General features: G+C 38.7%; 1 protein-coding gene across 3 annotated transcripts; it reads left to right on the top strand.

The window, feature by feature from the left end:
* ADAL (adenosine deaminase like) lies at nt 1-26,767 on the top strand. 3 transcript variants are annotated; one of them, XM_008059633.2, is made up of 11 exons: nt 1-72; nt 7,081-7,312; nt 7,536-7,666; nt 8,467-8,527; nt 11,303-11,390; nt 13,185-13,266; nt 16,387-16,513; nt 17,494-17,574; nt 20,491-20,629; nt 24,409-24,509; nt 25,022-26,767. In XM_008059633.2, exons 2-11 carry the CDS (start codon nt 7,250-7,252, stop codon nt 25,214-25,216), a joined length of 1,068 nt encoding a protein of 355 aa, XP_008057824.1. In that variant the 5' UTR covers nt 1-72; nt 7,081-7,249; the 3' UTR covers nt 25,217-26,767. The 3 variants fall into 3 exon arrangements, with proteins under 3 accessions (XP_008057824.1, XP_008057823.1, XP_021568830.1); XM_008059632.2 differs by lacking the exon at nt 1-72 and adding an exon at nt 199-289; XM_021713155.1 differs by lacking the exon at nt 1-72 and having other exon boundaries at nt 7,074-7,312.
* The last annotated feature ends 1,121 nt before the right edge of the window (nt 26,768-27,888 follow it).

Genomic DNA, 27,888 nt, shown 5'->3' with positions numbered 1-27,888 from the left:
TCTTAATAGGGAAAAGTCATCCCTCCACCTTGACTTCCCCTTCCGCGGTCGCTGCGTCACTTCCGGAATAATGTGCGTAGCCAATCAAAATTGAGGAGGGTGTGGCTTGTATTAAATTCGACTGCGATTGACCTTTCTTTGATTCCCTGGGATTACGTTTTCCCGGGAACACGGCCCGCTACTGCTGTGACATGTGTATTAGGGGAGCGCGCGTTGTCACTTTTCTACAAGCCTTTCAGTGTGAAGAGACAGCTTGTCTAGGTCCTCATAGTTGAGGAATCTCTAAGAGGTGAGTCTGGGAACTGACGACCTGACTTCTTTGGATACGACGAAGGAAGGATCTGGTATGGGCAAATAAGGGTCAGCACCATGGATCTTTAGTGGGCAAGGATTAGTTAGCTTCCTTGGATGATAACTAATAATAGTTGCTGACTTATTTAATGCTCTCGTCGTTGCAAAACAGAACCCATTTAAATCTGAAAACAAGTCTGTGAGGCCAGGTGCAAAGTGAAGAAACCGCCCTTTCCAAATAATTTCTAGATATTTTCAATAAACATCTCTCCACAGATACATACAGATACCATTGTTCCCCTTGTATTCCCAGCCCTGTGTTATGCTGGCAGTGAGTAAACCACTTAGTCTCTGTTTCTCATCTTTAAAATGACACTTTCCCCAACTTGGAAAATTCTGAAGTAGTGTTGAATATGTCCGCGGAAGAGGGAGTCAGAAGAGAGAATTATTCCCTGTGGTATGTTTTTTTTTTCTTTGATATGTTTTAAGATTTGTTTTTAAGGAGTAAATCCAAGTTGGAATTCAGAATAATCATAAGGTTTCTAAATTGGGTGTATAAGAGTAATTCATAAGAAACCACTTCCAGAGACATTTAGGAAATTTACTATGTGTGTATGTATGTATGTATGTATGTATGTATGTATGTATGCATTTGAGTTGGAGTCTCACTCTGTCGCCCAGGCAGGAGTGCAGTGGCACTCTCCCGGCTCCCGCAGCCTCCACCCGCTGGGCTCCGGCGATCCTTCCACCTCAGCCTTCCAAGTAGCCGAAACTACAGGCGCGCGCTACCATGCCCGGCTGATTTTTTGATGTATTGTAGAGACGAGGTCTCACCATGTCGCCCAGGCTGGTCTCAAACCCGTGGGCTCAGGCGATCCTCTCGCCTCGGCCTCCCAAAGTGCTGGGATTATAGGCTTGAGCCACGGCGCCCGGCCTTTACAATTTATTAATTGGGATTTGGTGACAGGCTGAAATAGAGAAGGAAACCAGGTTGACTTTATAGTTAACTTAAAGTAATATTGCATAATTGTTAAGAGCATGAATTTTGGAATCCAGCAGATTTGGATACCGGAATCAAGAAAAAGTTTGGTCCTTGCTGATGTTTTCTTGTGGAAAAAAAAAAGAAATAAAAAAATAATAAGAAAGCCAGGTGCAAAGTTTCACACCTGTAATCCTAGCACTTTGGGAGGCTGAAGCGAGAGGATTGCTTGAGCCCAGGAATTTGAGACCATCCTAGGCAACATAGCAAGACTTGTCTCTACAAAAAATAAAAAATAAAAAAATTAGCCAGGTGTGTTAGTGAATGCCTGTAGTTACAGCTACTCAGGAGGCTAAGGCAGAAGGATCACCTGAGCCCAGGAAATTTGAGGCTGCGATGAGCTGTGAGCATGCCACTGCACTCCGGCCTGGGAGACAGAACGAGACTGTAACTAAAACAAACAAACAATATATATATATATATATATATATATATATATATAAAAGAAAATGTTTGGATTAGGAAACAGATCATTGAAAAATGTCATTTAGATCTGGTGTTTAAAAGCTTATTAATGACCTTAGGGAGAGTAGTTTCTATGGAGCAGTGAGGGCAGAATCCATGTTTCAGTGAATAGGAGGTGAGTTGATGGAGGCATCTAATAGTCTAAATAACACTTTTGAGAAGTAAAAATAAAATAATAAGCCCCCCAACTGACTGAACAAACTCCTTCTTGTCCAAGGATCCCAGGCCAAGAATTCTTAGCTTGGAAGTTGAGTTCTCGATGGCCATGAACAGGATAGGAAGTTGGACACACCTCATTATATCCTCTCCCTCGATAACTGTCATTAGACTTTCTTCCTTAAGGGCATGAGTTCGAAAAGAGAAACCAACTCTTTCAAAGGACTACACACTGATAATATTGGTTGCTAGTTTATCTTGCCAGCTACAGAACAAAGACAAAATGAGGTTAATGGATCCTTCACCCTTCCCTGAGACATCTGATGGTTCTCTTTCTATGTTCCCTCTTCTTCAAGTGTTAGTCTTATGGAAAATGTGGATTGAAATCTCGAAAGTATGGAACCATCCACCTGCTGCTCCCTTGCCCTCTCCTTTTTAAAGAGAAATGTATAAATACTAAGCCTTCCGAGAAACTTTTTGGAAAAAACAGCCACAGATCCATCTGTGACTTGCCTTTTGCTATGTGCCCTCAAGGTGGCTCAGTAAACCTGCATTGATTAAAACACCTGCCTCAGTCACTTACTTTGGTTGTAACTTTCAAGGAGCTTAGCTCAGAAGGAAAAGAGAGACAGGGCAGTAGCTAATGAAGAATGTGAGATAAAGAGTTTTTTATTTTGTTTTCAGGTGGAAGTAAATACTGTACCTGCATGTTGGTCCCCTGAGGGAAATTAGCCAGTGGAGAGGGAGATGTTGAAGAAACAGAAAAATGAGAAGATAACTCACTGGTAGAGAAACGACCGGAATAGAGTGGAAGAGTGGGATCCTGGGCACATATTAGTTTGGGGATAGGAGAATGAATTCCTTTTCTCTGACTCATGAGGAAAAAAAGGATATGGATAAAGGTACGCTTAGGTGGGAGATTGTGCAAAGAGAAAGAGAAGGAATTCGTGCTTGATGGCATCTGTTTTTTCTCTGTAAAGTTGGCAGCAGGGTTGTCAGTTTAGTGTTAAGACTATTGTATCTGATGGAATACTTGAGTTTGGAATTGGCTCTGAAAGAACTAAGAAAAGGACTAAGCTTGTTAGGTCTTTGAATCCTCATCTCTATAATGAGATTTAGTGCTGTTTTGTGAGATATCTCAGGGTTGATTGAGAGACAAATAGGAATAAAAAGAGTCAGAGGACTTTGGAAAGAATGTAACGCTGTTGAAATGAATTTATTTAATGACAAGTTAGTACAATGTAGATGTTAGTTTTAAAGAGCAGATCAAGTAAAGTGATTCAAAAGAAATATAATGGAACAAAATTTATGATTTGGATGCCCTAAAAATATATTTTTAAAAATCTTAGTTTATGGCTGGGCTCGGTGGCTCAGCCTGTAATCCCAGCACTTTGGGAGGCCGAGGCGAGTGGATTGCCTGAGCCTGCGGGTTCGAGACCCATCCCGGCAACTTGATGAAACCTTGTCTCTACAATAAATAAATTAGCCAGGTGTGGTAGCACATGCCTGTAGTTCCAGTTACTTGGAAGGCTGAGGCAGAAGGATCGCCGGAGCCCAGCACGTCGAGGCAGCTGGGAGTGTGCCACTACACTCCAGTCTGGGTGACAGAGTACGACTCCAACTCAAAATAAATAAATAGATAGACAAATAAATAAATCTCAGTTTATTCTTATGTAAAATGGGAATACTAATACCTCATGGGTTGTTGTGACGATTTTTTTTTTTTTGGTCAGAGTCTCACTCTGTCGCCCAGGCTGGAGTGCAGTGGCACACTCATGGCCACGGCAGCCTCGACCTGCTGGGCTCAGGTGATCCTTCTGCTTCAGCCTTTCAAGTAGTTGGAACCACAGGCGTGCGACACTATGCCCAGCTTAATTTTTGCTTCATTGTAGAGATGAGGTCTCACCATGTTGCCCAGGCTGGCCACCATGGGCTCAGGCAACCCTCTCACTTCTGCCTCGCAAGGTGCTGGGATTATAGGCATGAGGTATTGCACCCGGCTTGTTGCGAGGATTGAAATAAAATAACCATCTAAGACACACTTAGCATAGTGTCTGGCTCATAATAAGTACATAATAAATAATAACAAATATTATTCTGAGTTCCTTTTTGGGGAAATTGGGAGAGAGCATACATAAAGTTCCCTGGGAGACAAGAGACTTGGTCTGGTCCTGCTCTTGCTTGATGAAATCAAGATCTTATCCTAGTGTTTGTTGCTTTTTGGCCTCTCACCCCCACCCCAGCTTCTGGCCCAGGAAGGTTGGATTTGCCAGGGCGTGGTATTGTTGGTAGCAGCATCTTAGGCAAGGAACAACAATTTTTTTTTTAATTTGTAAAGATTGTGCGTATTTTGGTGACTTTCAAATTTCCATAATGTAGCCAAGTGGGTTAATAAATTTACTCACAGCTAGTTAAAGGTCAGTCTGGACAATGGTTTGAATGGGGCACAAAATAAGATCAGGATCCTGGAGTACAATTGAAAATGTCTATGAAAAACTAGCCTCTTGCCAGATTTGTTATAGGCCTGTTATGTAAAATGTCCTGAGTGCCTTTTTAGGCTGTTATTCTGTTGCCTAAACATAAAAGTACTTACCCCTTTCAGTTCATAATCATAAAGCTGTTTTTGAATAGACTGTTTTAAAAATTATTATAGCAATAATCAAATAGTCCGTGCTGTTGTAAAGCCTTCAAATTGCACAAAAGTACATAAGGTAAAATACTCTCCTTTAACCTTTCCCATTCAATCCACTTTCTAGTGGTTAACAGTTTTCTATATATCCTTTCTTATATGTTTTAGGCATAACAATATATGCAAACGTGTATATATGTATATGAGTGTGTATATATATACATACATATATATGTTTTGTTCATGAATGTCATCTTTCTAAGTAGTATATTTCTTTTTGAAATTCACACTATTATATACATCTTTTGATACAGTAATAGATATTCACTTGGATGAATATATCATTAGTACTCTACTAATAGCATTTAGGTTACTTCCAGGTTTTTGCTGTTATAAACAATCTTATAAGAAATATATTTGTATGTATCTTATAAGATATAGAATAAATTCCTAAAAGTAGAATTGTTGAATCAAAAATATATGGCTTTTAAAAAATATTGAGACCGGACTTGGTGGCTCAGCCTGTAATCCCAGCACTTTGGGAGGCCAAGGCGAGTGGATTGCTTAAGCCCGCGGGTTCGAGACCAGCCTGGGCGACTTGGCAAGACCTTGTCTCTACAATAAATAAAAAAAAAAGAAAGGCCGGGCTTGGTGACTCAGCCTGTAATCCCAGCACTTTGGGAGGCCAAGGTGAGTGGATTGCCTGAGCCCATGGGTTCGAGACCCACCCGGGCAACTTGGCAAGACCTCATCTCTACAATAAGTCAAAAATTAGCCAGGCATGGTAATGCACGCCTGTAGTTCCAGCTACTTGTAAGGCTGAGGTGGAAGGATCGCCAGAGTCCAGCAGGTCGACACTGAGGTGGCCGTGAGTGTGCTATGACACTCCAGCCTGTGCGACAGAGTGAGATTCCAACTCAAAAAAACCCCCAAAAAACTGATAGATATTGCCAAATTGTTTTCCAAAAATGTCATATCAAGTTCTCCTAACAAAGCTTTTACTCATACCTTTACCAATATTGGGTATTTTCTTCTGAGATTCAGAATTTTTGTTGGATATTTTTATAAGTTAAGTCTTCCACATGAACTTTAAAACAAATTTTTAAGGAATAATTTTAGAAATACTTTGATTAGCACTTACTTTATAAGTCAACTTATGATAAACTGACTACTATGCAAGAATAAATGTATATTTCCATGTTAATGATGTCTTTTATATTTTTCAGTTAGCGATACTAAATGCCATTGATTAAATAGTGTAGTCTGCCTTTTTCATTTGTTACTATCTATTAAACATCTACTATGGCATTACATTGAAATCCCACTTTTATCTCATACTGAGTTGACCTTTCTGTGGGTTTCTATGGCTCTGTATAAACTATTTTCTTTATTGCACATTTTAATATCTTGGTAACTTATTTAACCCTGCTCAGTATCAATTTATTGATTTGTAATGTGGTAATAATATTTTGTAAGGATATTGTGAGAATTAAACATGATATTATTAAAAATGTCACATTTCTGGTCAGAGTTAAATACATGGGAACTGTTATTCTTACCAATATCACCGTCATTAATATGTGAGAACCCAAAGGGTCAAGGTGGCTACTTTGAAAATTACTAAATTTCATTTGGAATTTTATCTTAATTTATAAGCCACTTTCAGAGGTGAAGGGAAATTAGGATTTATCACCTACAGTGTGCCAGGCACTGTGATGGGTGCTAGCATAATCAACAGGACCTGTCCTCAGGAGAGTTACTGTCTAAGAGGGAGAAAGACAAGTAAATCATATAATTAGTTAGTTGCTGAATTAAAGGGAGTCACTGACATATAAGGGAGCATAGAAGAGGGAATTTACATCACTTTATTAATCCACTTTATTCTTTACTACTCTGCATTTTTTTTTTTTTTTTGAGTTGGAGTCTCACTCTGTCGCCTGGCCTGAGGTGCAGTGGCCCACTCACGGCCACCGCAGCCTCGACCAGCTGGGCTCAGGCTATCCTTCGCCTCAGCCTTCCAAGTAACCGGAACTACAGGCATGCGCTACCACGCCCAGCTAACTCCACATTTTTTCCCCGTTTTTACAAATAAACCAAAGCCATGAGGGTAAGTGACTAAGGCTGCACAGCTACTAACCTGCAGAACTAGTAAAAAGATGAACCTGGGTCCATTTGACTCTAGCACCTCTGCTGTTTATATATTTTAAACAATTGAAAAATGTAAATTTTATTTTTATCCAAAATAGACCTTATAAATTTCTAATTTTTGAAGTAGTTTCATAGAAGGTGCCAATAGGAAAGGAATATACTGTACTGAATTGCAGGCTTTAATGTACCTCTTAAAAGCTTGAGCACTTTTCCTATTTCTAGTTTAGATTGTTTACTAATCATTTTCCCACTTCAGACACACTTAAGTTAGCCTTGGAAGGGCTTTTTCCTTGTGAAGAATAAATTAGCATTGCTTTTATGTCAACATCTGAAAATACATTTGTTAAAATAGGTGAAGCTGGACCCAGAGCTACCTATACAACTAATCTTATTAAAATGTGTGGAAATAAAGCAATCTGAAGGAAATTCAGGACTGCAGAATTTACTGACTGAAATACATCGTTCTTATTCATACCAAGAATAAAAGTGGTGAAGGACCATTTTTTCCTGCTAAAATCAGTATGGAGGCAGAAGAAGAACAACAGCCATGGAAGACAGACTTTTACTCAGAATTGCCAAAAGTGGTGAGAATTCAACTACAGAATTCTTGAGTGGTTGCTAATTATAATGACTTTTATGTTGTTTCTTTTCACAGAATTAAACTTTCTTAAATTTGTAAACTTTAAAAGTTATATAGCTAAATCTAATAAAGTAATTTGCCTGGTACAAATCAGAAAAGAACCTGTATGATGCTATGAATCTATCAGTTACTTGGTAAGTTTTACTGATTGTATTCTCTTGTCTTAGGAACTTCATGCCCACTTGAATGGATCCATTAGTTCTAATACCATGAAGAAACTAATAGCCAAGAAGCCAGATCTTAAAGTCCATGATCAGATGACTATGATTGACAAGGGAAAGAAAAGAACTTTAGAAGAGTGAGTTTGGGGAGGTTGTGGACATACTTCTTTTTTTCTCAGTATTTTGAGATTATAAGTAAATGTAAGAATTCAGAGTTAAAAGTAATAGGCTGGGCTCGGTGGCTCAGCCTGTGTTCCCATGCTTTGGGAGGCCGAGGTGAGTGAATTGCCTGGGCCCGCGGGTTCAAGATCCACCTGGGCAACTTGGCAAGACCTCATCTCTACAATAATCCAAAAAATTTGCCGGGTATGGCATTGTGTACCTGTAGTTCCAGCTACTTGGAAGGCTGAAGCGGAAGGATCACCGGATCCCAGCAAGTTGAGGCTGGTGCCAGTGCATTCCAGTCTGGGCGACAGAGACTCCAACTCAAAAAAAAAAAAAAAAGCAACTAAAAGGAATAGGATAGTCATCTGGCATGGAGCATATAACTTAACATGCAGCATTTTTTCAAACTGTCAGACTGTTGACGGTATTGTTAGTGATTTGTGTTGTTTGTGAAGTTATATTGTATTGGGATAGTCTTTAAACTTGAAAATATAGGCATATTGAATATCTCCCTGGATCAGCGGTGGGGTTGGAAAAGAGGAACTACTGTTTCTTACTTGAAAATATTAGTCATGTTTTATTTCCAGTCATTTGATTATCTTTCTGATTTGGAAAGATTTTTGAATTTTTTAAACACCTATTCTGTAGTTATTTGTAAATATAAATATATAGTATTTACTATTAGCTAAAATTGGCTAATTCAGCTTAGTTTCTATTGAGCAACAAGTTTTTAATGACTAGATTATGTTAAAACTTTTCATTCATGTTGCAGATGTTTCCAGATGTTTCAAACTATTCATCAGCTTACTACTAGCCCTGAAGATATTCTAATGGTGAGACATGAAGGAATTGTTAGAACTTATGAAGTAATTTATATCCCTATGTTGTTGCACATGACCTTTTATTTATGCTTTCATTAAGAGTCTGATGAAAAAGGCTTTCTTTTTTTTTATGACAACTTTTCAAAACCAAATGTAACACATTTGCCTAGGAGCTAATATAAAAAGACTGCATTTGTTGTAAAAGATATGAGCATCTTCTATTGGATAGAGGACAATATGGAGGAGAAAATTTGGTCTTATTTTTCATGTATATATAATATATGTGACATATTTGATTACATATGGGGATGTCCTTCATAAGGCTTTGTCTATATTAATAGGAGACTTTTAACTGCTAGGGTAGACATTATAGAGAATGAAGGAGATCAAGAAGTGTTTAGAGATTAAGTGATTAATCCCTAGGGAATTTGCACCTTCTCTACGGGGCACAAAGGATACCACTGTGTTCTTTTATCTGAAGCTCCATGCTGCTAGAGTCTGACGAGGAAGACTGATCTCTTATTACTGATCTGACTAGGATGACATTTTAAAACGTCTTTGTAAATAGAAGCAAAATCTTGTCAGTGTTCTTAACCATTAGAAAAAAATGCAAAGTTAATATAACTTGTGTTTCTGGAGAAGTAACTTTTGACTGATCAAGAAAAAAAATGTTCTGCCTTGGTCAAGACTGATCCTCATGATAAGTAGTAAGTAAATTAATCACCTCTTAGAGGAAAGTTATCCCTAATAGTTTAGTTCAATTAAAGGTGACTGAGTGCCTACTGTGTGTTCCAGGCACTGTGCTAAAGTTTTGGAGATAGAAGAAGAGATAGATACAGTTCCAGCTCCTTAGGAATTTATCATTAAATTGGAGAGACAGACTCATAAGCACAGCAGTACAATATAATGTACTAAGCTCTGTGTTAGAGACATGCATAAGGATTTAGGGATCCAGAAGGGTATATTCTCTATCTTCTCATCAGCCACTCAGCAGATACCATTGAACACTGTCAGGAATGTCCACCACAGGGACTCTGGTCTCTCACGTTGTTGAGTGTTAATGGAACAAAATGATGAAATTTTAAATTCTGAGCACTTAATACTCCAGGGGTATAAAAATGCTATACTCATTACTACATTCACTTCAAAATGAGAGTTGAAAAGCTCTAGTAAATGTGGTGAGAAATAAAGATTTTGTACATTTGACTTAAGGCTACATGGATGAGTACCTATAGGTGCTTCAGAGGATGACAGTGAGGTGCCCCATATTATAGATGAAACATCTGTGAGAGTAAGCTAAGAGATTGTTCGTAGCTGTGGAACTGAGTGTCGGGTGATCACTTAAAACTCTAATCAAGATGGGTATACTCCAAGAGACAGGATTGGAATGTGACTGAAAAAATGATATTTGCTATTACATGTACCAGACATTATTCTCAGAACTACTTTCTGAATTAGGTATTTTTATTGCTCCTTTTTTGCAGATGAAAAAAACAGGCTTAAAGAGGTTAAGTGTAATTTGTTTAAGATCACATACACAGTTAAGTGGCAGAAGTGACTATCTGGTTTCAGAGCTCATGCTCTTTCCTATGCAGCCTTACAGCCCTTTGAGAAAGCAGGAACTGAACTCAAAAGGAATTTAAATAGATATTCTCAATCCAGAGTATAGGAGAGGAAGTCCAAAGAGCAAAGAGTTGCCCTTGGCACCTACTGCATGCACATTATGGAAAGGGCTAAATCTGGCAGATGCAGGTGTGGACCCTAGGGAAGGGTTCTTAGGTGTGGGTTAGGGATGATCCCCCAAGCCTTACTATATCATAGGTAAGTCTTCCTCCATTTGCTCTTATTCTGTATTTGCTAGCAGCCTTCTTATTGTTCATTTGGTTTTACAGATACCTAACCAACTAGAAAAAGGGGGCCTTGGGTAGTTGAGTATGCCACGGCACTCCAGCCTGGGCACTCCAGCCTGAGTTGTTTTCCAACTCAGAAAACAAAACAAAACAAAAAACAATAAATAGCACATCAATAATGTCTAATAATCTTAGCTGTTTATTCTGTATGTACATTTTCTAGTACATATATGCACATAGATGATTCCAGCTGGTTTTAGTTTTGTCTCATTTCTCTGTTTTATCAGTCTGCTATTATGACTACTAGGAAATAGAGAAATGACCAAAAGGGGGTACAGAGGCCAGGTGTGGTGGCTCACATGTGTAATCCTAGCACTTTAGAAGACCAAGGTGGGAGGATCACTTGAGGCCAGGAGTTCGAGGCTACAATTGCGCCGGTGCACTCCATACTGGGTGATGGAGCAAGACTGTCTCTAAAAACAAACAAAAAATAAAAATAAAAGGGGAAAAAAACCAAAAGGTGTGGTTGATGTGCAGATCTGGATTTAATGTGAAAATGAGGGGAGATGGGAGCTATTGGAAATATTGCTGCTCTGTCATGGTCTCCATCAGGGATGTGACAAAGCAGGTAATATCTACCATGTGAGAAACTTCCAACATTTTTCTGTGTGTGTGTGTGTGTGTGTGTGTGTGTGTGTGTGTGTGTGTGTGTGTGTGTGTATCGAGGTCTTACTATGTTGCTTAGGCTTGTCTGGGATTCCTGGGCTCAAGCAATCCACTTGCCTTGGTCTCCCAAAGTGCTGGGATTACAGGTGTGAGCCACCATGCCCAGCCCAATTCTTGCAAATCAAATTATTAAATGAAATAAGCTACAGCACTTTTACTGGAACCCTTATACTAACATTATCAATATTGTGAACATTACCTTTGCTATCAGGTCACAAAAGATGTCATTAAAGAATTTGCAGATGATGGTGTCAAGTACCTGGAATTAAGAAGCACACCCAGAAGAGAAAATGCTACTGGTAAAATTATACTTCTCAGTGAATATACTGTCCTTTTTCCTGTGTACTTTGATCATTCACATTTTGCAAGTTGGGAGTATGAAGCACTAACTTCTATAGTGCTGTACTTTCTGTTTTCATGGGACTTTGACCTTGAGTCAGCAGTTCAAATCCTCTGATGTATATTAATAATGTACATTATTCACAAGTGAGTTATTCTTAAGTAAAATGTATAAAATTCGGTATTGTCTGTTTAAGGGAGGGAAAAGTCCTGAAAAAAATTTGTATTCTTCCTTGTTTAGTTTTTTTCAGTCTGAGGAAAGGATACTTGCTCCTGATAGTTGCATTGTCACGAGCAGAGGCTGATTCTTGCTTGCTGCATCAAGGGCACTTGTGTGATGATACCACTGAGTACATACAGAATCATGTTTTATGGCAGTTACTGAAATGTAGGTTATTCAGTCACTCCTTAGGAACTGATAGTTTCGTAGGCCAGGAGCAAGTTGTGATGTGGTGTAACCTCTCTGGATGGAAAGAGTGAATCTGGATATGGTCTGGAGGAATTTGCTGGAACCCTCCTATAAGAGCAACATTAGGAAATACTATTTAGTGTCATTGGCTAAATACTCTAAGCACTTGTCTATGACCCAGAGATAGCTAGGTCATCTTGTACCCTGATGTGTGTAGTCTGTAATCATTCCAAGGTAAAAATTTGGAACTATTAATGTTAAGTAAGTGTTTAAATGTGATTTTGGTGGTGTTAGTGGCAGCAAGATGGAGTTCCTGGGGCAGCAGTCCATGGGAAAAAAATTTTCTTTCACATTTTTAAGCTGTAGAATAGGTTCCAAGTTATGCTGGTGAGTATAGGTAAGGAAGGAGAGAAGAAACCTGCCAATTAGTGGAGCTAGTTTGCTCTTCAAATGGGAATTCAAAATAAGGATATAACTTGCAACAGTAGGGGAATGGCTAAATAAAGGTAAATGGAGTATTAGGCAACCATTAAAAATATTTGCAAGGACACTTTAATTGATATGGAGAAATCCTCAGACTACAGTGTTAAATGACTGAACTGGGTACATGTATACCTAGTAGTATCTCATCCATTTAAAAATGTATATATGTATACTTAAAGAAACAAAGACAGTAGTTATGTAGTTATCTTTGGGTGGTGAGATTACAGGTTATTTTTGTTTTTATTTATAATTTTTTGTGTTTTGGAGATTTTTCTACCAGAAGCAAGCATTTGAAAATCAGGGTTAAAGGTATTTTAGAGGATGTTGTTCTGGAGAGTACTCTTGCAGAGCCCCCTAGAAGAGAAAGACTTGAAAACTCAAACTTGGAAGAGTCTCTCTGGTTTCCTGGAGGAGAAACACTAACCCTGAATAGGACAGAGGGGAAAGGAACCCAAGTTATAATTTTTTTTCTGGACCAACAGAAAAACAGCCTGTTAAGAGAGAAAATGCTGTGTGTGTATGTTTTTAAGGACATGCCTTCGAAAAGGGTTTCTTCTTATTATAGCCATTTGTCAGTGATTTCATGTCTATTGAATCTAAGAATAATTTTTAAATGGGCTTTATACTGTTTGTCCTTTTGTTTTTTTCTTTCATTATTTTGGTACTTCATTTTTTTCAGTTTTATTAAAATAATAATTTGCATTTACTAAAATGAACCCATAAGGGCTATGTTTTACTCATCTTTAACCAGTCTCTTATCATGGCATAAAGTAAAAATGGAATTGTTCATATAGGAATTCTAAAGTTGATGGAGAAATATTTGATAATACTTTGACATATATTTTCTACATGTCCTTTCCAGGAATGACTAAAAAGACTTATGTGGAATCTATACTTGAAGGTATAAAACAGTCCAAACAAGAAAACTTAGACATTGATGTTAGGTAAGACGATTGTACCTTAGTAGTTACCATTTGAAAAACCAGAATGTGAAATTTTTACTGTTTTGATCATGGGTATAATGGATTTTAAAAAATTAACCAGTAATTGGTTTCTGTCTGCAACAGACAAACAAAATCAAGAACACTGTTGTTTAAGGTGAGAATACAATTCTGAATTTATTCACGTGGCAATAAAATTTGGAATCTTTTTACTTGAGTGAAGTATGGCATCCCTTTGCTGTTAATCTAAAATGAGCTTCTTACTGTGTCCTACAAGTTCCCACATGATCTGGTAGCTTCTTTTACTTCCATAGCTTATTAGACCACTCTTCCTCCCTTATTATACACGGGCCTGCCATCTATTCCTAAATAGGCAAGACCCACCTCAGCACCTCCGAACAGCACTTCCTGTGACTTTTTCCAGAACATACTTCTACCAGATCTTTGTACAGTTGGCTTCTTCTCATTCTTAAGTTCTCAGTTGGGTTGTCACTTCCTTTAGAATGAGGCCACTCTATCTAAAGTGCCCCCTCCAATTCTCTAGTCTCCCATCTATTTCCGTTATGGCATCCTTTTATAATAAGATAAAGAATTGTCTTGTGTTATTTTCTATATACACCTACCTACTAGAGTGTAAGTTCAGCGAAACCAGGGACCTTGTGTTTTGATTCACCACTGCATCTTCAGTACATAGAATAAAGTTGGCACTTAACAGGAGCTCAGTAAGGCCTTGAGTGAAGAAAGAAAGAACTAGCTATATAGGTTCAGGCTATAAGAATCTCTGAAAATTGAGCTTAATTAGACTAATACTCCAATAAAAAGCTAAGCAGAAAACAAGAACAGAATGCAGAAAAGAAGACGTACACAAATATACAGTATAGAAAATGATTTTACCTCATTATCCAGATAATTGTAAAAAGAAATATTACAGTGATGTTTCAATAGGTTAAAAAAAAATAGTAACCAGTGTTTGTGAAGTTACACACTGCTAAGTAAGCATATGTAATTAATAAAACCTCTGGCCAGGCACAGTGGCTCATGCCTATAATCTCAACACTTTGGGAGGCTGAGGCAGGAGAATTGCTTGAGCCCAGGATTCTGAGACCAACCTGGACAACATAAAGAGACTTTGTCTCTGCAAAATAATAATAATAATAAAAATTATTATTATTAAGTGTGGTGGCATGTGCCTGTAGTTCTATCTACATGGAAGGATAAGGAGGGAGAACTGCTTGAGCCCAGGAGGTCGAGGCTGTGGTAAGCCGTGATTGTGCCATTGTACTCCAGTCTGGGTGACAGAGTGAGACCCCAACTCAAAAAAACAAAAAACAGAAACCTCTCTAAAGAGTAATATGTATCAAGATTTATAAAATGTTGTACTCTCTGACCCAGTAATTTTCTTCTACAAATGTATCCTAAGAAGTAGATTGAGTTATGTATAAAATTCTTTATTATAATGTTATTTATAACAGAAAATAGAAAACATCCTAAAGTGTTGAGCAATCAAAGGACAATTCCATTATGGTATGTTTATATGATGTATACATTTTTTTTTTGAGTCGGAGTCTCACTCTGTCGCCCAGACTGGAGTGTAGTGGCACGCTCATGGCCACCTCAGCCTCGACCTGCTGGGCTCAGGCAATCCTTCTGCCTCAGCCTTCCAAGTAACTGGAACTACAGGTGTGTGCTACCACGCTCAGCTTATTTTTTGATTTATTGTAGAGACGAGGTCTCACCAAGTTGCCCAGGCTGGTCTTGAACCCCTGAGTTTAGGCAATCCTCTTGCCTAGGCCTCCCAAAGTGCTGGGATTATAGGCTTGAGCCACCGCGCCCGACCTGTTTCCTAACATTATTTAATGGCATGGGAAGTTGTTAAGTGAAAAAAAAGACACTTCATTTTAAATATAGTTGATCCAAATTTTGCAAAGAAATAAATGAACAAATGCTGAAGGAATTTCTTTATTTTGTGAATAAATAAGTAAACTAATAAATGCTGGAGGAATTAAACAATATTAGCGAGAGTTCTCTGGATATTCAAGTCCTATGAAATTTCAGCTAATATATGAAAAGTGAATTTGTATCAGATATTTGTTACATTTTCAATTTAGAATATTACCAATTTTGTAGTCCCTAATGAAATAATGGATTTAAACCTCCTAAGAACCCACTACCACCAATTTACTCTTACCAAAAAATTGAATCTGATCTGATAAAGCTTCTAGAAGAGATTCAATAATCTATTTATAGGAAATACAAGAGATGGTAGAACATGTTACCAACACAGGGATACAATCAACAAAATCCAGACTGCAGGAAACTTTGTAGGGCAAACAACCTGGTTTCTTCAACAAATAAATTGCAAGAAAAGAAGTGGGACAGGGCTGAAGTGGGAAGAGGAGAGGAAAGAGTAGCTGTAGATTAAAAGAAATGTAGGAGATACATTGACTTAAACAAAATGTGGACCTTATTTGGATCCTGAATCAGACTCGCTGCAAAAAAAAAAAAAAAAAAATGAACAACAAAAAAATACATGAGACAATTGGAAATTTGAACACTGACTAGGTATGTGCTGCTATTTTAGGAATTGATGTTTCTTTCCATCTGGCAAAGTAAAATGTCAGTACCTAGACTAGTGGTGTCCAGCCTTTTTGGCATCAGGGACTGGTTTCGTGAAAGATAATTTTTCCATGGATGGAAGGGAGGGGGGATCATGAGGCATTAGATTCTCATAAGGAGTGTGTAACCTAGATCCCTCACATGCACAGTTCACAATAGGGTTCACTCTCCTATGAGAATCTAATGCCTCTGCTGATCTGACAGGAGGCGGAGCTCAGGTGGTAATGTGAGTGATGGGGAGCAGTTGTAAATACAGATGAAGCTTCACTCACCCACCACTCACCTCCTATTGTGCAACCTGGTTCCTAAGAGGACACAAACTGGTACCCAGGGGGTTGGGGACCTCTGGCCTAGACTCAACTGGTGCCCTGGGGGTTGGGGACCTCTGGCCTAAACTTTTCCAAGTAAGATTATTACATGTAGTCTGCATGCCTCTCTGCCCATATTCAGAATTGCCTTTTCATCTGCATTGTATTAGTTTTCAACAGTGTTTTTCTTATGATAAAGGTATTTGATAGCAATTGACAGAAGAGGTGGCCCTTCAGTAGCTAAGGAGACTGTTAAACTTGCTGAAGAGTTCTTCCTCTCTACTGAGAATACAGTTCTTGGCCTTGATCTCAGTGGAGACCCTACTGTAAGTTATTTTTTCTTTATACATTTTAATTCTAAAAGGTAGAATCAGTGGGATAAAGATTAGCTTAGAACATACTATACTCTCCAGAGTGTCCACCAGACACTGAAAGAAGCCCTGTTCTGCCCTGGATGAACTGTTCTCAAGCAGGGTTCTATGAAAGAAGTAAGCATCCTTAAAAAAAATGGTTTGCCTGACTATATGACTGTTTTCTCCATTGTAAGGATGGTGATAGCTAGTACCTATCTATATGCACAGGAGAGAAAGTTAATTCATTACATACAATGGATGGATGTCTTTGGGCATCAGAGCTTAATTATCACATAGGTAATTAAGAAAGATTGTGCTGAGCGACTTGAATATCAGCCATTTTGGCATTTTGGACCAGATAATTCTTTGTTGTGGGGACTGTTCTGTGCATTGTAGGCTGTTTAACAGCATCCCGGCCTCCACCCACTAGATGCCAGTAGCACTCTCCCAGAAGTGACACCCTAACGTGTCTCCAGATATTGCCAAATGTTCCCTGGGGAGCAGAAATGCCCCTGGTTGAAAACCACTGAATGAGAGCATCCCATGAAACCAGTTCCTATGGTTTTGTCTAAGCCTGGACTATTCTGCCTTTCTTTTCATCCATCCATTTAATATAGTAATCATGAAGCTTCCTGAATCAGGTGAGTGCTTAGCACTGGCTATCTAGGTGTCCTTTCAGAAATAAAATTTTGTGACTGTTACATCTAGCTTAGCTGACTGACCTCAGTTCACTGATACTAGACTTAAGATTCTCTGGGTCAGGGACTGTGCCTTTGCCCATTTTATATTCTGCAAAGTGTAGCACACTGTAGGTACTTTATAAACAAGATGTGCAAATGAATCAATCTACCATTATTTTTTTCTACTGTTATTTCGTTTATTGGGTCAGAATATTCATTTCCTCAGTTTGCCCAGAACGTTCATCCATCCTCATTTTAACTTTTATCTTTAAGGTAGGACAAGCAAAAGACTTTGTGGAACCTCTTTTAGAAGCTAAAAAAGCAGGTCTGAAGTTGGCATTGCATCTTTCTGAGGTAAATAACATTGTCTTAAGCTGGAGAAGACAGATTATAATAGAAAATAATGAGTCATTTGTAAGTCACCAAAAATAAACCTAGAATGGAAAAACATTTTTAACAGGGAAAATTAGAAATATTTTAAAATGTAAATTAAAATGATAAAGGCATGACCTGCTTTAGTCTCTAGTGTTACTGTTTATATCTTTTTTTGGCTCCTGGGGTAGCTGTGGATGTGAATTCCAGCTGTGTTATTAAAAACAGCTTAATGACATCTCGCTAAAGAAAATATATCAGTCTTGTCTTTGTCAAGCTGACTCAGAGAAAAACACCAGTTCATCTTACCTGTCCTCATAGTGGAAGGAACCCAAATGTATCACATGCACTGACAATAAAGGAAGTAGCTCATTGTTGTTTCTTAAGGCTCAGCAAGGAGATCCAGTGCCTCTCTTCAGCCCTAGCTCCCTGGCAGCATGAGCACAGATAATGGCTGGAAAATGGTCACTTTCTTAAGACCATCCTTGTGAGGCAAACAGAGAACTCTAGTGTACTTTTTCCCATTTTAAAGATGAATTTACTAGCTGGGCATAGTGGCTCATGTCTGTAATCCCAGCACTTTAGGAGGTTGAGGTGAGAGGATTGTTTGAGCAAGCAAAGATGGATTTACTTATCTACCTCAGTACTTTTGCCTACTTAATTGTTTCTTAAGTACAAGAAATAATACTTAGTTTACTTACTTCACAGAGTTATGAATATTAAAGGAGTAATGTATAAAAGGTTGAGTAGCATTATGATTTAAATAGAGAAAAGTTGGAAGTACTTGTATCTTTCATGTCTACAAGCAGAGGGTCAGTAATCTGTGGCAGAACGTAAATTCTAGAGTCCATGTTTCCATACTCTAATAAAAAATCATTTCACTCATTTTTTTATTTCCTGGGATTTTAATTAAAATTATAATTGTTTATCCTTTCACTTTTAAGACATCCTATAGCTGACCTAACTGATGTGTGATAGAAACAGTAAAACGGCATGTGTGACTGTAACTAGTTATCTCTGGCCCTGTGCACAACAGCAGAACCTGCTTTTTGCCTTAGTTTCTGTTGTGTTTGTGTACTCCATTGGATACAAAACATTTTATTTCAAAATGTTCTGGTCATTTGAATTTTGGGATATCTAGGAGATAAAGATCACAGGCAGACACTTTCATGGTGATTATGGTAGGTGTGTAGCCAGTCTTGTCAGAATAAAACCTGAGCACACTATATGTGCAAAGTGTCTGGACCCTGGAGTCAGACTGAGCTATGTTTCACTCTCATCTCTACCATTTACTAGCTCTATGACCTTGGACAATTAAAAAAAAAAGTTTCATATATGTGTGTGTGTGTGTATATTCAAAACTATATGTGTGTATATATATATATTTGAGTCATGGTCTTACTCTGTCACCCAGGCTGAGTACAGTGGCGCAGTCACAGCTCGCCTCAGCCTCAACCTCCTGGGCTCAGGCAATCCTTCTACCTAAGCCTCCCGAGTAGCTGGTACTACAGGCATGTATCACCACGTTCACTTAATTTGTTTGGGTTTTTTTTGTAGAGGTGAGGTCTCCCTATGTTGCCCAGGCTGATCTCAAACTCTTGGGCTCAAGCAGTCCTCCTGTCTCAACCTTCCAAAGTGCTGGGATTATAGGCGTGAGCCACTGTGCCCAGCTTGCTTTGTATTTTTAATGATAAAAGTTGTAAGTACCTGAAGAAAATCAAAGTGTAGAGAAATGTAATGTGGAAGGGAAAAAAATTAAAAATGAAAAGTTCCCTTTCTATTTCAGTTCTGTTCCCCAGAGTTAATACTATTACAACAGTTTTGTGTTTGTTTCTTTGGAACTTTTTTGATATATATGAACACATCTACACAACACAGAGACACATATGCATATAAAGTTGTAGATTTTGTTTTTTGAGAATTGCTTAATTTGCTAAGCTTTAATTTCGTCCTACTACTTTGTAAAGAATTTTTTTTAACCAAGTTTAGCTTTTATTCTACTTTAATTTATTTATTTATTTTTTTTGAGTTGGAATCTCACTCTGTCGCCCAGACTGGAGTGCAGTGGCATGCTCCCAGTCACCGCAGCTTTGGCCTGCTGGGCTCCAGCAATCCTTCCGCCTCAGCGTTCCAAGTAGCCGGAACTACAGGCACACACTACCATGCCCAGCTAATTTTTGATTTATTGTAGAGACAAGGTCTTGCCAAGTTGCTCAGGTGGGTCTTGAACCTGTAGGCTCGGGCAGTTCACTCGCCTTGGCCTCCCAAAGTGCTGGGATTACAGGCTGAGCCACTGAGCCCAGCCTCCAATGTCTTAATTTCTACTTTTATATGGATTGTCTTTCCTTCTTTTTTTTTTTTTGAGTTGGGGTCTCACTCTGTTGTCCAGGCTGGAGTTCAGTGGCACAGTCAAATCACAGCTCACCACAGCCTTGACTTCCTGGGCTCAGGTGATCCTTTCATCTCAGCCTCCCAAGTAGGTGGAATTACAGGCATGTGCCCCACTCCCAGCTATCTTCTGTTTTTTTGTAGCAATGAGATCTTACTATATTACCCAGGCTAGTTTTGAACTCTTGGGCTCAAGCAACCCTCTCTCCCTCAGCCTGCCAAAGTGCTGGTGTTACATGCGTGAGCCTTGAGACCCTAAAGGGTTTGTGTAAAAAAGCACAAAGTAGGTTCTTCATAAGTGTTTATTATTATCACTGAAATGAATCTAGAAGAATATTGAGGAATGAATGAGAAAAAGCAAATAAGAGAGCTAGGAAGGCCTAAATAGTTCAGCTTTCCAGAATATCTTCATTACTACTACTCAGAGGGACAGGGTACCTGGCTATAGAAAAAATACTTTTAAGAGCCACTGAAAGAGGTCAACTATCCCCTTTTCTCTCTTTTGTTAAGATTCCGGGCCAAAAAAAAGAAACACAGATACTCTTGGATCTGCTTCCTGACAGAATCGGGCATGGAACATTTCTCAGCTCCTGTGAGGGAGAATCCCCGCATCTGGTAGACTTTGTGAGGCAGCACCGGATACCACTGGGTAAGCCTTAGTTTTAGGTTGCCTGGACAACCCTCTGTCCTTTCCTCTCCCAGTTCCCAGGTTGCAACCCATATGTAGAGAATTACTAATATGAGTGTTATCTAGAAATTAAAATATGCATGGTGTATGTGCTTTCTGAGCCTCATTAACTAACAGAATGTTTTAGTTCTTATTAGAATATAAGCTATGGATGCCGGGCTCGGTGACTCAGCCTGTAATCCCGCGCCTTTGGGAGGCTGAGGTGAGTGGATTACCTGAGCCCGCGGGTTCAAGACCTGCCTGGGAAACTTGGCGAGACCTCAGCTCTACAATAAATAAAAAATTAGCCAGGCATGGTAGTGCACGCCTGTAGTTCTGGCTGCTTGGAAGGCTGAGGCAGAAGGATCGCTGGAGCCCAGCACGTTGAGGCTGCGGTGGCTGGGAGCGGCCACTGCACTCCAGTCTGGGCGACAGAGTGAGACTCCAACTCAAAAAAAAAAAAAAAAAAAAAAAAAAAAAAATATATATATATATATATATATATATATATATATATATAAGCTGTGGGAGAGCATGGCCTGGCCTGTCTTGTTTGCTGTTATATTCCTCAGTGCTTGGAACTCAGTAAGTAGTTTTTAAAGGATAGGCATCATCGAGAATTTTGAAATGACTTTAACAAAATCCACATGTGTTATGAGCATTTATTTCATTTACATTTCATTAACATTTATTTAAACATTAAGAATTATGGAAAATCCCAAGTATATTTTTACATGTCTGTTGACCATTACACACTTGATTATCTGCATGTTTATGAAGTGCCTACTTTGTTGTAATTTACTACTGTAATTGCTGGGGATATAACAATAAACACAACAGACAAGAATTTTCTCAAGGAACTCATATTCTAGCAGAGGGAAAATAGTAAACAAATATACCAGAAAATGTTAGTGTTATATGGAGAAAATTAAACAGATTGATGTAATGGTGATCAGATAACGACTTTTTTTTAAAACATATTTTTTATTATAAAATTGTGGGGTACAATTAAGGGTTAGATATACAAATGTGCATCGTTCACACACCCTTGTTAATAAGGGGTGTCTCCCCATCCCCCGACAGATATTGACTACTGTTAGTCCCACCTCCCTTCCCCTCCCTACCCCCCCTTAGTTTCCCACCACTGTCAGTCCTTTTCTTATAGTATTATGGTAAGATGTTTAAGGTCCACTATATGAGTGAGAACATGTGATACTCAAATCTTTGTTTCTGTGAGAGATCACTCAGTATTATAGACTCTAGTTCCATCCAGGTTGCTGTGAAATTCATGATTTTGTTCTTTTTTATGGCTGCATAGTATTCCATCGTGTATATGTACCACATTTTTAAAAATCCAGTCCTCTTTTGATGGACAGCATGGTTAGTTGGGTTCTTGCTATTGTGAACAATGCTGCGATAAACATTCATGTGCAGGTATCTTTTTGATAGAGTGATTTGAGTTCTTCAGGGTATATTCCCAGTAGGGGGATTGCAGGGTCATATGGGAGGCTGATATTTAGAGCTTTTAGGAATCACCACACTACTTTCCACAGAGGTTACACTAGTTTACACTCCCACAAACAGTGTAGAAGTGTTCCCTTTTCACCACACCCTCTCAAGCAACTCTTATTTTTTGAGTTATTGATAATTGCCATTCTGACTGTAATTAGGTGGTATCTCAGTATGGTTTTGATTTGCATCTCCTTGAGGATTAGTGAGGTTGAACATTTTTTCATGTGTCTGTTGGCTGCTTGGATGTCTTCCTTTGAGAAGTGTCTGTTCATATCTTTTGCCCACTTTATAAGGGGGTTGTTTGTTTTTTTCTTTTCAGCATGTTTGAGTTCCTTGTAGATCCAAGATGTTAGGCCTTTGTCGGACCTGGAGTTGGCAAATAATTTTCCCACTCTGTGGCCTGTCTGCCTGCTCTCTTGATGGTTCCTTTGGCTTTGCAGAAGCTTGTCAGTTTAATGAGGTCTCACTTGTCTATCGTATCTCTTATGGCCTGTGGATTTTGGGTTCTGCTCAGGAATTGGATGCCAGTTCCAATTTCCATAAGGGTTTGTCCTGCATTTTCTAACGTTCTTATGGTTTGAGGTTTTACATTTAGGTCTCTAATCCATTTTTGTGTATGGGGATAGATAGGGGTCTTGTTTGAATCTTCTGCATGTGGTCAGCCAGTTTTCCCAGCACCATTTACTGAATAGGTTCTCCTCTCCCCAGTGGTAGGTGGTGGAGGCTTTGTCGAAGATGAGTTGGTTGAGAAATTGAGGTTTTGCTTCTGGAATCTCAATTCTATTCCATTGGTCTATATGCCTGTTCCTGTACCAATACCACGCTGTTTTGATTATTGTAGCTTTATAGTGAAGTTTGAAGTCTGGTAATGTGATACTACCTGCTTTGTTTTTTTTTTGCTGAGGATTGTTCTGGCTATTCTTGGTTGTTTGTGTTTCTATATGAATTCCTGTATTGTTTTTTCTATGTCTGAGAAGAATGTTGCTGGAAATTTGATGGGTATTGCATTAAATCTGTAGATTGCCTTAGGTAAGATGGACATCTTCACAATGTTGATTCTTCCAGTCCATGAGCATGGAATATTTTCCCACTTGTTTGTATCATCTTTGATTTCTTTGAGCAGTGTTTTGTAGTTTTCATTGTAAAGGTCTTTCATGTTTCTGGTTAGGAAGATGCCGAGGTATTTCATTTTTTTGTGGCTATTGTGAATGGAATTGTGCTCTTTATTTGGGTTTCTGCAGATAACCACTTTTGATGAGATGGTTGGGAAAGGCCTTTCTAAAGAGGGAAAGAAGCAATTGACTGCAAACCATTTATGGAATGATCAATTTGCTAAATTTACTGATTTACAAAAGTGCTTGTGTGAGTGTGTGTTTTTTAACTATTTATAGAGTTTTCAGCTATCCATAGTAGATGAGATTTTTTTCCTTTTTACTAAGGAAATTTTTAAATATCCACAAAAGTGGAGAGAATGAAAACCACTTGCATAGTGATCTTGCTTGGTGTGGTGGCCCAGCTCTGCTCCCAGCAGAGCGAAGGGGCAGTTTGGGTTTGTCATCTATTGGACTTAGTGGCCCTATGTTGCTGCCTTACCCAAATGACCAGATGCCATCAATCAAGTCAGTGAAGTATTTCACTCTGGTGGGAGATGTCAGTACTGTTTCAAGGAAGGAATTTGTTAATAGTAGAAGTAATTCCTAAGATGGATTTAATTTACCTAGAAGCAGCAGGCAGTGAATGGATAGTTGTCCAGGTAAGTGTTCTTGGAAGCCATGGAAAAAGACCATCTCCACTCTTAGCTGTTCATAATGCTGTTACTCTCAAAGAGTGCTACAGTTTTCTTACCTTTCTTTTGGCCTCCACTGTAAGAGCAGGAGGAATTAGAGTAGCCCTTCAAAAAACTCTTCTGCTCCTGTCATGATAACTCCCTGTCTTGGTCATCATGACTGGCTTATAACATTCCTCTTTCCTCCCCATTTTGATAAAAGAGACAGAAGCACATGGCTATGAAGGGAATATTAATTTCTTGCCTGGTAAAATTGCTGCCATAAGTGGTGGCATGTATTTCCTGCACAGCACACTAATTGAACTATAAATTTTCATACATAAGGAAAGGTCAGTTTTGTAAAATAATAAACTACTGCAAATTAACAAAGTTTGGAAAGACTTTTCACATGTCTATTTGGTGAACACTGAATGAGTTCATTTGTCTCCTTTTAGTAAGAGTTTTTTTCCCCCTTTTCATCTAGAACTCTGTTTGACCTCAAACATCAAAAGTCAGACAGTTCCATCTTATGATCAGCATCATTTCGGATTCTGGTACAGCACTGCCCATCCTTCTGTGATCTGTGTAAGGTGTTTTATATGAAGTATTTTGTTCCCTTTTAGTCTCTGAATTGTATTAAGTCAGATATTCACTACCTAGTTGACTGCCTTGCATGCCTGAGGTGATGCCCAAGTAGAGGAGTTATAGGGGGATTGCAGCATGAGAGGCTACAGAGTACCAGGTGGCTCTGGTTTGGCTCTACAAGAAAAGGTCTTTATAGCACCTGAAGGTACACAAAAGAAAAAAATACTGATGCCCAGCACCCATCCCATGAAATTTTTGCTCTATTTAATCTGGGGTGAGTTCTGGGCATGGATGTTTTAATATACAACCAGAGTTGAAACACTACTCTGGTATTTTTTTTTTTTAAGTAAAACAAGTCTGTTTAGTTATGGATATGCATAGATGCATTTATAGGCCCCTGTCTAGACTCTTGAAAGAAGCATAGTATATAGGAAAATAGAATCTAAAGAAAAAAGTTTTTTAAAAAAATCATTTCCTTTTCCACTTTGAAACATTCTTGTTTATATTGGCAGACGGATGATAAGGGTGTCTTTACAACACACCTTTCTCAAGAGTACCAGCTGGCAGCTGAAACATTTAATTTGACCCAGTCTCAGGTGTGGGATCTGTCTTATGAATCCATCAACTACATCTTTGCTTCTGACAGCACCAGATCTGAACTGAGGAAGAAGTGGAATTACCTGAAGCCCAAAGTGTTACATTTTTAAGTTGTAATGAGGTGAACTACTTGTGAGCATGTGTTGCAGCCAAGGTCTTCCTGCCATATCCCATTTAATAAACTGTCCATTGCTCCCTTTGAAGCACAGCAGGTGAGTTCCATAGGCTCCATCATCAGCACCTTACATATTACAGGTTCTTGGTAAATATGTGTCTTAAACTGACTGGCAGCCTCTGAGGTGTTACTTAGCTTACCTCTAGGCTGCTTACTGTATGGGACCTTAGTGTTGTCGCTAACTTAACTCCTCATTCCACCAGTGATTATTTTGACTTAGCATTTCCTCCCCATTAGTGATCATAAAACTTCAGGGAAATTGAAGTCATCTCTCATCAGGAAAAGTTTTGGAATTATTAGTATAAATTAAGGAGAGGAAAAAAACAGATTTCCATCTAGACTTTTAAGCCTTCTAGCTTGTGACAATGACTTTGTGTTTTGTTGTGCTTACTTTAATAAGACTCCTTTTGCTGGCTTTAACTTTTTAAGGTATTCCCCAAGACTGTTGACACCAGGCCACATTGTATTGATTTATGTGAGTGTCCAGTAGTCAGGGTTAATCTACTTTAGATGACCCTAGTGACAGATAAAGTTAACTGCTGAGATCTGACTTTGCTCTTCTTAAGAGTGTCCCATCAAAAAGTGTTTTAAGGCACTGTTCCAATAGTTCGCTGAGCGATGACAAAGACAGAAACTGCTGCTGCTTTTCTTTCTAAAACAGCTTCTGTCATGTTTTCTTTGTGGAGCTGCCAGTACTTTCTCCTCATTCTTAAAGATCCCTCTAGTAGTGGCAACATTGAGGTAATAAGGGTTCTTTGGGTTTTCTGTAATACCACCTCTACATGATGGACCACTGGTGCAGGCTAACAAACTCACGCACATACCATGGTCACTTCAGCTGAAGATAAAGAACAAATCAAGATCAGTTCTGAATGGTATGAAAAAGAATTTATTAGATTTGAAGGTATGCTTGAGTTACTTTGCTTCTTAGAATGAATATTCTCCACTAGTATCAAAGGAAGTTAAGGCCAATGACACCCCTAACTTAAATTACTAAGGGTTTCTCAAAAGTTTTCAATTTGTCTTTTTGTGATATTGTAAAATACGTATTTGATTTCCTGACATATACCTCTAAAAATCCTTAGAATCTCCAAAATGATGTTATTCATATGCTAATGAGTTGAGCTGGCATCCCCTAGGGTAGCTTTAGGATGGAGCTGGTTACTAAAAAAACCAAGGCATGATTGGAGGGTTGAGACTTTCAGCCCCTGCCCACAACTCTGGGATGAGGAGAGGGGCTAAAGGTTAAGTCGATCACCAATGACCAATGGTTTAATAAATCATACCTACATAATGAAACTTCTATAAAATCCAAAAAGGACAGGTCTCAGAGAGGTTTCAGGTAGCTGAACATGTGGAGGTTCCTAGAGGGTAGTACACCCAGGGAGGACATGGAAGCTCCATGCCCCTTCCTACATGCCTTGCCCTATGTATCTCTTTGTGTGTATTTTTAAAAAATATTCTTTATAATAAACTTGTATATGTTTCCCTGTGTTCTGTGAGCCGCACTAGCAAATTAGTCAAACCAAAGGAGGGGTCACTGGAACCCCAATTTATAGCCATTTGTTTAGAAGCACAGAGGTAAAACAACCTGGGGCTTGCATGTGCCTTTGGAAGTGGGGAGCAGTCTTATGGGACTGAATCCTCAACCTGTGGGATCTGATGCCATTTCCAGGTAGATAGTGTCAGAACTGAATTGGATTAGAGGGAACCCAAAGGGTTGATTGCTTGCTCAATGTGTGAGGAAAATCCCCCACGTTTAGCCACAGAAGTCTTCTGTGTTGATTGTAGTATTAGACCAGAGAAAAAACTGTTTTCCACCCAAACTTTCTTTTAGAGAATAGGATAGAGGAAATCTCTCAAATTTTTAAGTTCTTAGATGTATGTTTATAACCTTGCATAGCATTATATTATTCTCTACCCCCATCCACTCATACAGAAATTTCATACTAGTAAAAACATCATGGTTTTTTCATGAAGGTGGATCTATTGTAGCCACTAAAGATGTTGTAGAACAAAATTTAATGACATAAAAGTGTTTGTGATATAATCAGTGAAAAAAATGTGGTTATAGTTTTTTTTTTTTTTTTTTGAGATAGGGTCTTACTGTGTTGCACAGGCTGGAGTTGCAGTGGTGTGATCCCTGCTCAACCACAGCATCAAGCTCCTGGGCTCAGGTGATCCTTCTACCTTAGCCTCCCGAGTAGCTGGTACTACAGGTGCACGCCACCATGCTCAGCTAATTTTTGTACTTTTTGTAGAGATGTTATCTTACTATATTGCCCAGGCTGGCCTTGAACTTCTGGGCTCAAGCAGTTCTCCCACCTCAGCCTCCCAAAGTGCTGGGATTACAGACGTGAGCCACTGCACTTGGCCTTATAAACAATTTTGTAGTCTATTTTTTGTTTGATATTTATATAAAAGCTAGTGAGATGAGTGATTTTAATGTATTAACTTTATCATAAATTTCTTGTCATACTATAAAACTCATCCTATCCTTAAGTAGTGGTGAGGAGGGCATAAGTTTTCCTGTTTGAGATTCTGGCACTTAAAATATGCAGATTGGCTGATAAAGAGCATTTATGAAAAACTGCAACTAACATAAAA

This window comes from Carlito syrichta, unplaced genomic scaffold (genome assembly GCF_000164805.1).
Source record: "Carlito syrichta isolate Samal-C Ts95f unplaced genomic scaffold, Tarsius_syrichta-2.0.1 Scaffold304305, whole genome shotgun sequence".
In the NCBI taxonomy this organism is placed as follows: domain Eukaryota; kingdom Metazoa; phylum Chordata; class Mammalia; order Primates; family Tarsiidae; genus Carlito; species Carlito syrichta.
The sequence above is the reverse complement of the archived record's forward strand: the minus strand, read 5'-3'. Positions and strand labels throughout refer to the sequence as shown.

Excerpts from the sequence above, each read along its gene's own strand:
- ADAL (XM_008059633.2), top strand. The coding sequence starts at position 7,250 with ATGGAGGCAGAAGAAGAACAACAGCCATGGAAGACAGACTTTTACTCA. Across the intron at positions 8,528-11,302 it reads GCCCTGAAGATATTCTAATG|GTCACAAAAGATGTCATTAA; the intron begins GTGAGACATGAA and ends CTTTGCTATCAG. Across the intron at positions 13,267-16,386 it reads AACTTAGACATTGATGTTAG|GTATTTGATAGCAATTGACA; the intron begins GTAAGACGATTG and ends CTTATGATAAAG.